The 12176-nt window shown below is 40.0% G+C and overlaps 1 protein-coding gene across 3 annotated transcripts in view; it reads right to left on the bottom strand.

Annotated features, from left to right (window-relative positions):
- Positions 1-11987, bottom strand: part of ABHD18 (abhydrolase domain containing 18) — a 42435-nt gene extending 30448 nt beyond the window's left edge. The window contains exons 1-2 of one of the 3 annotated variants that reach the window (XM_026647816.2): positions 11623-11987; positions 2473-2581 (exon numbers count right to left, since the gene is read on the bottom strand). In XM_026647816.2, the coding sequence (XP_026503601.1) occupies positions 2473-2564 (92 nt within the window). In that variant the 5' untranslated portion in view covers positions 2565-2581; positions 11623-11987. Of the gene's footprint in view, positions 1-2472; positions 2582-5315; positions 5420-11622 lie in introns of those variants that run through there. The other 2 variants (XM_026647815.2, XM_029910662.1) reach the window with 2 other exon arrangements.
- Between the last annotated feature and the right edge of the window lie 189 nt (positions 11988-12176).

The following is a 12176-nucleotide window of genomic DNA, read 5'->3' as shown; positions in this document are numbered from 1 at the left end:
TGATTGTCCCTGCAGTCCCTCATGTGGATTTCTGAATGCTCTTTCAGACAGACAGAGTAGGCTCATAAGGGTCCAGCGACCAAAGCAGTTGGGTGAAGCAGATCTCTTGAGTGCTTGAGTAGAACCACGAGGCTCCTGAGCTGGTGGCACTGGGTTTCTTAATAGAAGACACCAATGGAAACTTAGGCTAGTCCAGAACTGTCAACTCTCCCAGTCCTGTGAACTGTGTAGGTATTGCAAAGAGAAGCTCCAGAGGTGAAGATTCAGAAAGAAGAGTTGCGGTACCATCAACAAGCTGGCGTGACAGATGTCGGTGCCAAGGTTTTTGTTACCAAAGGCACAGTCTTGGTAAGAATGTGCTTTCAGTGCTGGTCCAGAGAGGTCTGAAGAGTGCTCTTGAAGCTGGCTTCAGTGTCAGCTGCTTGGATAGTTGATAACATATACTGGGCACATCAATGACTATTGAAAAGTGCACCAAGGCCAGTGGGACCTGACCTGTGCCTTGACTTCCCTCCTAGGGTGATCTGTTTGGAACTGGAGAGGACGATCTATGTCTCCCATCATAGGAACAGTGTTCCTTCAGGCCTCTCTCTTCAGAGGACTGGGCTACAGTGAAGGATGTTCTGCCTGACTCTGAAGTGGAGGAACAGCACATACACAGCGGCAGAGATGCCAGCCATTCCTTCCTGCACTCACAGGAGGAAAGAATGAACTGGAAAGCAACTGAGTCTGCCTCTGCCCTTTATACCTTTGTCTATAGAGTGCTGGAGGATGCACAGGTCACAGGTGCAGCCCCAACAGACATTGCTACTCAAAGGGTCTCATGTGCATGAGGTTCAGGTGCACCTGAAGTGGAATATATGTGGACAATCCACTTAAAGAATCCTACATTTTGGAATTAATTTAACAAATGATAATCCTTAAAATACCTTGGAATAGTTAATACCATTATTACTAGTGTTAGCATTAAAGCAGTGCCAACTGAGATTGAGTCCTCATTGTGCGAGGCACTGTGCAAATACAAAACAGACTCTGACCCCGAGAGATTACAAGCTAAATAGTACATCTTGTTGAAAAATTTATAACAGAATGTTTTTTCCCCTGTAAAAAAAATGCTGTTTCATTGAAACTGAAATTTTCTGAGAGAATGTGTTGATTTTGAAAAATTTCATTTTAAAAAAATTGAAAAAAGTATTTTGCTAAGGTCGAAATGCTGTTTTGATCTTTTTGTTTTAATATTATAAAAAATTAAAGATTTCAAAATAAAAATTAAATGTTTTCATTTACCCAAAACAAAATGTTTTCAAAAATTTGGTTTTGCAGTAAATTTTGAAATTTCGCTTTTGTTTGAATTTGGACAACTCTAAACAGACGAACCAGACAAATGGTTGTTGGGAAAAGAGGCTAAGCTATCTAATTCCATTTAAGGATGAACTGTTGCAAAGTTAACTACTATACTTCTCTGGTAGTCTCAATGTACATTTACAGATCTCCACCAACTGCTACAGACAAAACTTCCTCAACACAGTTTCTTGCTCAATGTATTCCTTTGTTTGTAGTGTTTATGTTTGCACAAAGTCAATTTCTCAGAAATTTAGATCTATAATTTTCATTTTAGTCTAATATAATATATTATGCATTTTATACACTCAATTATTCAATATTTAAAACGTAAGAAACCATAGTAAGTTGCTTGTATAAAAGCAAAAGCCTTTTAAAATCAATCCACTCAAAGATTCATTAAGAGGAATTAACATTGTATTAAACTATTTTACATTAAATCTTTGGGAATATATCATGCTAATATATAAACCTTAAACAAACATGAAATCAAAACCTACAAAGCAAAAGCTCTTTCTTGTTCTTAATCAACTCTAAAAGGAGATTTTTCTCTCTATATAACTCATTAAAAATGGATGTGCAAAATTTAGCCATAGTTTTTCCAAGAGAAACCAAATGGAGAAAGCAAAGCGTATACCTATCCTACATTATATGTTTTAAAGTTTGTATTTGGCAAACTAACTTCTTTATAAACCATTAAGTAAAAGAGAAACCGAGTTAGTTCTTTTCTAATTTTATAGGAGATGCCTCCTTCCAAAGAGTTTTACAAGCGTTGTCCTTGGACAACACAAACGATCCAGCTAGCTTTATATGTTATCCTACACCAGCATGTCTAAGTTTCCATTAATTGGATTCTGTGTTTTTAAACAAAGACTTTAACAGCATCTTGCATTTATACACTAAACTATTTTGTGGTAAGGAAAAATATATTAATTTAAAAATTAAAATATTTATTTAGTTTCTGAAGTCTAATTAGTCCTATAGTGTGGTGTTTTACTTTTTTAGAAAATTGAAAATAAAACATTGTATTTTTAGTAAAAAACATTTATCTGTTCATAGTATTTAAAATAAATTTACTTAGATTAGCAGTATGAAATATTCTGATTTTTTTCTGTGAGGAAAAATAATCACCTTTTCAGATCTTCTGGTCTTCCCCATCCTCGAATGAAAAGTTTAGTGAGTAGAAGCCGTCTGTACAAAATATCCAGTTTACTCACACCCATTAGTAGCAAGCTAACATCTAAAAGGAGAAAATAGGTAGAAATGAGGCCTTAAGTAGGTGGTTTTGGAAGAATATCACTTATTTTTTCTTCTCAGCCAAGAAGCAGCCACAGCAAAGAAGCACAACAAGGCATCACAGCCCCTCTGAGGGAAAGTCAAGCCCAAAGAACCCAGTCAAACCCATGTGAAGGGGAGCAAAGCCCAAAGAGTCCAACTGTTCATATTTTGAACACCTGCACAATCTGTAGTGCATAATTTTGAGGGCTCAGGTAGGCACAACTTTAGGGTTACCATATTTGAACATTGAAAAAGAGGACACGCCATGGGGGCCCCCGGCCACGCCTCAACTCCACCCTTTCCCCGCCCCCATTCCAACCCCTTCTTCAAAGTCCCCGCCCCAACTCCGCCCCCTCCCTGCCCCATTGGACCCCTTCCCTAAATTCCCACCCCGGCCCCACCTCCTCCCCATGAGCGCACTGCATTCCCCTTCCTCCACCCTCCCTCCCAGCTGCACGAAACAGCTGTTTTGCAGTGAAAGCACTGGGAGCTAGGGGAGAAAAGCGAGCACTCTCTCGAATGATCAACATTCACTCTCTTTCTCGAATGATCAACTCTTCTTTGGGGAAAAATAATAATGGCAAAATCCTGGACGTTTTTAAATATTTAAAAATTCCTCCCGGACGGTGATTTAAGAATCAAAAAGCCGGACATGTCCGGAAAAATACAGACGTATGGTAACCCTACACAACTTAGAAGAAAACCTTTCTACCCCCATTCAGTCCCTGGATTCCACTCTCATCTTTCAGAGAAAAACTGCAGAAGTAAAACTATCATTTTGATGCAACAAACTATGATGCATCCTATTTTGTAAAATTGGATTTGAAGCATAGATATGGATCTTCAATTTTAGATGCTAGAAGAAATTCAGATTCATGTTCCATCAGCTACATTTCAACCTCTTCCCTCTGCTCTAGTCTCAATTTTTGAATAGATGTGAAAAACATTTTAATCATAATTTCAAATACTGTTAAATTTCTGACCATTACATTTCCTTACAGGTTCGTTTTTGATTTCCATATTCAAAGGAAAACTAATTATCCAAAGTTACCAGAGTGATAAGTACTTATCTTATCCACAAACAAGTTATGTTTTTATACCAGTACACATTAGTACACATTATATCTACCCCGATATAACGCGACCCGATATAACATGAATTCGGATAGAACGCGGTAAAGCAGTGCTCCGGGGGGGGGCTGCACACTCTGGCAGATCAAAGCAAGTTTGATATAATGCAGTTTCACCTATCTAACGCGGTAAGATTTTTTGGCTCCCGAGGACAGTGTTATATCGAGGTAGAGGTGTATCATGACAATAATTTGGAAGAAATGCATCTTAATTGTAATTATGTTATTTTGTTCTACAAAGGGGTAAACTTTGGGGGACACAAAGCAGGTTACTCAGTGATGTTAGAAATTCCCAGACCACACAAGTTACCCAGAGCACAATAACGCTGCCAAGTTTTAGGAATGGAATCCTAGTAGATTGAGAGAGCTTGAAAAAATTTGGGGAATTTGATTTTCTTGCAGATGTAAGAGAAATGTATATGCTCTGTGAAATAACATCTATTTATCATGCTGAAAATAGGTCATTTTACATGAACTAATCTGAGTGGAGAAAATGCTTTTCAGATCTGGGAAGACCCCCTTATCATTAATCCAGTTTTTCATGGAAAGCTCTTTTATAGAACAGACATACTTCTTTGTCAACCTTGCACTATGCACATCCTATTACTTAAAAAACTAATCCCGTGATTAGCAGAGTTTTGTTACCAATTCTCCCTACATTTCTCAGTGCATACAAATTCTAGAAAATTCGTAATGCGCTTTAAATTGCAATTCTCTTTGAAGTCAAGACACAGACCTATTACTGATGTACTGAAGTGAGAGGATGCTATTCAGCAGGCAATTATATGGTCCCAATATCTATCATTAAATTTGCTTGCCTTTAATTTTGTGATCAATGCTATAACTCAGAAAGGAAAGTCCATTTCCTTCAACATATAAAACGAAAGCTTTAATTCAGATAACATCAACTCCCTACAAAAATGCAAGAGACTGATGCTAAGGATATGGATGCTTGCTAGAAATGTGGGGTACAGGAACACTGCTACAGGAGTGCCTTGTCTTTATTGAGTTTTGGAAGAATATACAGGCTGATATTAATTTTATTCTTAATTTCCCATTTAACTATTAAAACTTGTTTGTTCTTGCAAACCTGAAGTCATTGTACCTCACAGAATCAGAGTGATTCCTCCTACAGGTCTCTGAGATAGCCAAGAAAACAATATTGCAAAATTAGCATTCTTCAGAGAAGTGCTGCAATGAATTGAGAGTTAGCAGCTCTGAGACAGTAACTGAGGCTTTAGCTACACTAGAAAGGGTTTGCTGATAGAGCTATACCAGCAAATCCTCCCAATGGAGAGGCAGCTTATACCAGCAACATTTCTTTTCCCGGTATAGCTTATACCAGTTCACCAAACAAAAGTTATAATGGTAAAAGGACTTATTTAAGGTATAACTGCACATACATTAGGACTTTGCCACCCTTGATTAAGGGGTATGACTGGAAAATCATACTATCAAAATCCTTGACAGCATTCCTTTCAGTGAAGGATACTTCTTACTTATGTTGAAGTTTGATCAGTAAATGGTAGTTTACTGACAAACTTTTAGTTAAAAAGCTACACTTACTAAAATAATGGGGAGCCACTTCTGTGCACTTGATACACCAGGCAAAAAAGTTAAGCTATTGGTTGTGTGCGTCACAGAGCATAAGATCTTCCAATTAAAGTTTCAGGATTTTTCTACACCTAAGAAAACAGATGATTTAATATCAATTAAAAAATTAAATGTATAACAAAATACCATTTGTTGTATGAAACATGTACTGATAAGTGGGATAATCAGCATATTTCCAAATCTCTATCCACTGCATGATCTAAGGAACCTTGCTTACAACCCTTGATTTATGCAGTTGTAGTTCTTTAATTCATCTAGTTTTGTATCTGAAATGCTGTTAACTTGAGCCCATACCACACTCCAATTGCAAGCTCTTTTAAATATAAAAAAAAATGATTAGTGTTCACACACTAATAATGTAGTACTTTGCATATCTATAAAGCCAACTATTGAAGGATCTCAGTCATTTCTAAACAAAATAAAAACTAATATTTAGAATAAACATTTTTGTATTTTTGTAAGCAGAAGCTTCAAACTTCAAAAACAGACTTCAACGAGAATCTACAGAACTGGAGTTAATTTGCAAACTTGACACCATCAAATTAGGCCTGAATAAAGACTGGGAGTGGCTGGGTCACTACAAAAAAATAATTTTCCCTCTGTTGATACGCACACATTCTTGTCAACTGTTCGAAATGGGCCACATCCACCCTAACTGAATTGGCCTCGTTAGCACTGACCCCCCGCTTGGTAAGGCAACTCCCATCTTTTCATGTGCTGTATATTTATACCTGCTTACTGTATTTTTCACTCCATGCATTTGATGAAGTGGGTTATAGCCCACGAAAGCTTATGCCCAAATAAATTTGTTAGTCTCCAAGGTGCCACAAAGACTCCTTGTTGTTTCTGCTGATACAGACTAACACGGCTACCCCTCTGAAACCTATACTCAAACTGAAACTGTGTAACATAACCCCTCCCTGACTCCCCCAAAATACTGCTTCTCCAAAGAACCAGTAACAGTCCTAAATTCTGACATATAAAACTTAAGGGACAGAAATAAAGTGCTTTATAACCACTGAAAAGCCAGGAAATTTTGCTTTCTAGTAGTATGAAGCCTTAATTCCTAGCCCTGCCAGTCTCAAGCAGCGAACTTTAAAGTCACGTTATTCTTATCCCCAGCTTGCTTAGTTTAGCCCACTGTCTTCACTTCAGTACCTTCTAGTCTTTTAAAATTAGATTAATGAAAAGCTTAAATCATATAAAATAATCTGAGACATGACATCAGTCACGTTGGTATTGAAACGTGTATGTGAGGACCATCAGAACAACATGATTTTAAAGATAGATATCTTGCAACATGCCAAGATCAGAAACACTTTGGTAAACCAGTACAATTGCTTTCAGAACCTTTCTTGTTCAGAAAGGAAAACTATAACTCTGCTGCAACTATAGCAATATTGCTCTCCATATAAAATGAAAGGAAAAGGCACCATTGCCAAGGTTAGAATCACCACAAAAACAAACATCCCTTGCAAAACAAATTTTGCTTCCTTACTTACCGAGAAACCTTGAAAATTGTTGCTTTGGTTCTAGCTACTGTTCTTGGCTGCTGTTCAGTGCTGATCTTTAATGACTCACTAGTAAATATTTTACTGATCTCAATTGTCTTTCCTCCTTTGCTAATGTGTTTTGTTACCCTGTTTATTCATTTTATTCACCTGATTTCTGAACTACTCTAAGCATTACTGCCTGTCTATTCTGCTCATCTCCCAGACAAATTATTAAAAAAAAGTCTGATAGCTATTACTCCATTTCTGTTAATGGGCCACCTAGCAATATGGATTTCAAACAAGTAAAAAAAAAAAAAAAAGTTTCCAAAATGGAGTTATGTCCCACTAGTTACATATCACCAATTAGAAGCTCATTCAACAGAAGGGCTTTTGGTTCAGTTTAGCTACTAGCAATCAGTAAATGAGATGTACTTTGAACAGATCTGAGGTTGGCCAGGATAACAGAAATTAGATCATGAGTATAAGTGATTTTAAGATAATAAGCTGATATTACATCAACCCCAAAACACATTGCTAGACAACTGGAGCATGTTAAAAGGGATGCTAGGACACAGGATGAGACAATTCAATATATTCAATCAACTGCATTGATTCACATTAGGACTGCCCAGCAGCTCAGGACCATTTGAAATAAAGAGGACTGAAAATGGAGTAAGAGCCCCCCCTCCCCTGGAAAGGGTTCAGAAAAGGCTACAAGAATGATTAAGAGCCTGGAAAACATGACTTACACTGAAATACTTAAAAAGCTCTATTTTTTAATCTCAAGAATCTATTTATTTTAACAAAGAGAAGGTTAAGAGATGATTTGATCATAGTCTATAAATACCTACATGGGGAAGAGATTTATGATCGTATAGGGCTCATATAATCAAGCAGAAAAAGCGAAAAAGAGATCCAATGGCTGGAAGCCAAACTCAGCCAAACTCATACTAGAAATTAGTTGCAAATTTTAATAGGCAAGTAGCCTTTGGAACAACATGCCTAGGGATGCAGTGGATTCTCCATCATGTGAAGTCTAACCCAGGAGTAGATATTTTTCTAAAAATATTCACTATAGGTCAAACAGAAGTTGTGGGCTTGTGCAGAAATTACTGCACAAGTATGGCCTGCGTTACAAATCAGACTTTGGCTACATCTACCCTGCACACCAGCATCGGTGGCACATAGGGTAGCTATATGCTGCAGTGAAATGCAAGCTACACCCACATTGCAGTGTGCAGCTACATATGTCAGTGAAAGGTTATAGCAGGGAGAAGGAAGCAGGGAGTTGCTAGAGCCTTCCCCTGCTTCCTCCCCCCTAAAAGAACCTCACCCCGCTGCCAGCCTTTCTCCATCGCAGGGGAAGTCTCCAGCAGCACGACACCACTCTGCTGTGGGTAAACTGTGGGTCAGGATGACAAAATGGTTCGCGACCCCGTTTTAATGGGATCGCCTGGGCTGGCATTAGACTTGCTGGGGCTTGGGGCTGAAGTAAAAGTCCGAGCCCATACAGACAATGACTTGTTTATACTGCTCTATATACTATACACTGAAATGTAAGTACAATATTTATATTCCAATTGATTTATTTTATAGTTGTATGGTAAAAATGAGAAAGTAAGCAATTTTTCAATAATAGGGTGCTGTGACACTTCTGTATTTTTATGTCTGATTTTGTAAGCAAGTAGTTTAAGTAAGGTGAAACTTGGGGGTACGCAAGACAAATCAGACTCGTGAAAGAGGCACAGTAGCCTGGAAAGGTTGAGAGCCACTGGCCTAAGCAATGTCTCACTGTCTACACTGCTATTTATACCTATGCTAGGGGGACCAGCCGTGTATGTACGCTACACATCACCATAAGAAGTGGGCTGTATAGAAGTACACTTTATGATCATAGTGGCCCCCTTCTGGCCTTAAAATCTATCAATTTAGTGCCAGGATGCTAACATAAAATTGAATAAGAGGGGAGAAATGACCAGTGGTCTACTGTGGTTAGTTATTGCCATTTTTAGTTTTAAAACTACCATTTACACTATGCCATAAGATTGGTGATATTTAGGGGAGAGGAACACAAAATTCTAATACCATTTACAGTGACTAAGTGTCCTAATATTCTGAATTTCATTCAATCAAAAGTTGTAAACCGTTCTAGGGATGGTGAAATGTAGGCCAGGGTTTAAAAAAAATGGCACTACTACAAAACCATGAGAATTTTTAAAAACTATGACTGAAATGTAATATTCCATAGACAAAGACAGGGGAAAGAGGCAGTCAAACTTAAAATTTACCCTAATTAAACTGTTAGAGTCCTTCATATGGAGCAAGGGCATTATCGCTTTGAATTCATATATTGAATACTATCTATACATCTCTGCTAGTGTACATGTGTACTCTCTCTATATACACTTATACACAGCCCTAATTACATGATCAACACCACAGTAAACTATAAAGGCTTAGTAAAAATGGCAATATATTTTCTGTGCCAGAGAGTCAGACAACTCTTGCCAACAAACTAAACTGATCCGGCTGAGAAATTATACCTATTTTCAATGCACTAGCACAGAATACCCACCATCATTCAAGATCATGATAAAAATATTCCTTCATATCGAAGTGACATGATACATTTATCTTTTCCAGTACAAGACCTGGGAGCATAAAGATCAGAGAGAGACCACCAGGATTATTTTTTGTTAATTTGAGAACTATATTTTCAGCATAACTGGGTATAAAAATATTTGTGGAGAAACCAAGTGTGACATTGCACTCTATAAGATTTTATGAAAGTATGCTGATGAGTGTGAATATAACACAACTAAAATATGCTTCATGCAAAAGGTCTCTTGTAAGGTATCATTACAAAGCTTATAATCTACTGCGTGTGGTCATCCTATTTGTATAAATGTATCATTCTTGTATCTGAAACTAGAAATATAAAATATAACTTTGAGGGCCTATTGTAATTATGCAAAGTGTGGGCCATTAATAGTGGTTTGGAATCTTGATGGCTCCCATTAACCAGGACAATTGTCTGTAGATGGTTCAGTTTTACTTGTGAGTCTTCCTGTATACATGTGTGCTGGCAAGTGGGTAATGAAGTCTTACAGTGACATGTGATCATGTCACCTGAACTGGAATCCATCTTTAACCTGGTGCTTTTCCATTGAGAAAAGGGGGGGGGGAGACTCAGAGGGACAAAGGACTCCAGCCTTATGCAAAAGATATATAAGTGGGTGAAACAGAGAAAAGGAGGCAGCCATCATGAGAAATCCCCTAGCTACCACCTGAGCTGGAGCAAGGGCTGTACCATGGGAAAGGATTGTGTCCAGACTAGGAAGGCGTCCAGTCTGTGAAAGAAACTTATTGAAACATCTGTGAGGGTGAGATTTTATCTGTATTCAGTTTTATTACTGTATTAGACTTAGATTTGCATGTTTTATTTTACTTGGTAATTCACTTTGTTCTGTCTGTTATTACTTGGAACCACTTAAATCCTACTTTCTGTATTTAATAAAATCATCACTTTTTACTTATTAATTAACCCCGAGTATGTATTAATACCTGAGCAAACAGCTGTGCTTATCAGTGCTATAGAGGACAAACAAGTTATGAGTTTACCCTGTATAAGCTTTATACAGGGTAAAATGGATTTATTTGGGGTTTGGACCCCATTGGGAGTTGGCCATCTGAGTGTTAAAGACAGGAACACTTCTGTAAGTTGGGTTCAGTTAAGTCTGCAGCTTTGGGGCATGTGGTTCAGACCTTGGGTCTGTGTTGGAGCAGATTGGCATGTCTGGCTCAGCAAGACAGGGTGCTGGATTCCCAAGCTGGCAGGGAAAGCAGGGGCAAAAGTAGTCTTGGCACATCAGTTGGCAGTTCCCCAGGGGGTTTCTGTAATGCAACCTGTCACATCAAGGTCCTCAACAAAAAGTACTACATAATTCATCAGCATCATCATGTAGTCCTGATGATGTTATGTATGGATTCTTGTTTTACTTGTTGGTCTTGATTTATATCTGTTGATCACTAGTTCAGTCTAACATTTACTTGTTCAAAGTACAAAACTAAACAAACAGATCAACTGGAGAAAAAGCAGACACTTTCAAAAGTGATGTATAAATTTAACATAGTAAGTTATAAAGAGAAAACACCAACCAAGTAGTTGTACCAGATACAATACAAGCTGTAATCTACAGGTGGATGACAAGTAGAAGCCACAATATTTTTCTGAATAACTGTTTTAGGGTATGGGTTACACAGAGCAAGCGGAGAACATCAACTGCCCTGTTACCTTCCACTCCAGGTTTGGAGAAATGAAACCAAAGCGGTGATAAGACTGGATTAGTTTCACAGAGGTTTTCTGGAGCAGGGCAGGTGAGCGAGCAGTGACAAGATCGATAAACAGACACACACGGACATGTCTTAAAACAGCAGTCCCGACTGCGTCAGGGTGGGGGCATGGCCATAGCCAGCTGCTGGAACTCCGGGTGCTCCTGAACCCCCTAGCCTGAAGTAGTAATAACAACCGAATACACGGTTTCCTCCTTCAGAACCCACTATAAAATTGTTTCACCACCATTGGGCATCTGCTGATACGGAGACCCGGAGGGAAGCGCAGACACTGGGCACCAGCTGGCCAGGGCAGGGCAAGCGCTCTCCCGCCAAGGAGCAGGAAGGGCGGCGGGCCGGGCACCCGCAGGAAGAGGATGGCGGGGCGAGCCCGGCTTCCCGCACCCTTAGGCTGGAGGCGACGAGTTACTGACCGCAGGCGGAAACGGCCCTTCTCCTTCGAGTCGCGTCCCCAGCACCAAACGATCGTGACGCTGTCCCGACCCAGGCCCCTCATGGAGGCGCGTCGGGCAGCAAGTCCCCGCCTGCGGCCGGAGAGGCCCCGGCCCTGAGACCGGCCAGAGACTCCCACCGCCCGACACTTTCCCGGGGTCACTCACTGAGCCGGGCAGGGGGCTCCCCGCTGCTGCTGCCGCCGCCACCTCCAGCTAGAGATGCCGCACATAGGGGAAGGGACAACCGCTCTCGGGGGCGTGAGGCGGGGAAGGGCTGAAGGTCGCTACCGGGGCGCTGCTACCACCCGGCCAGCCCCTTCCGCCGCTCAGCTGATGAAGCGGACCGGGGAGAAGACTAGCTGCTACTATCAAAACTCACACGTGATTGGCGCCCCGCCTTTCTCTAGCATCCTACCGTCCCACGTGACGCCAGCCCGACCGCCAGCATTAACGGAAAGGGAGTGCGCGCGCATGCGCGACAGTCAGGCGCGCGGGAGGGCGGCTCGGGATAGCCAGCTCCGGAGCGACACCGC

This window comes from Terrapene carolina, unplaced genomic scaffold, assembly GCF_002925995.2.
Source record: "Terrapene carolina triunguis isolate 2854851 unplaced genomic scaffold, T_m_triunguis-2.0 Scaffold66, whole genome shotgun sequence".
Taxonomy (NCBI): domain Eukaryota; kingdom Metazoa; phylum Chordata; order Testudines; family Emydidae; genus Terrapene; species Terrapene triunguis.
This window is presented reverse-complemented; position numbering and strand designations above follow the sequence as displayed.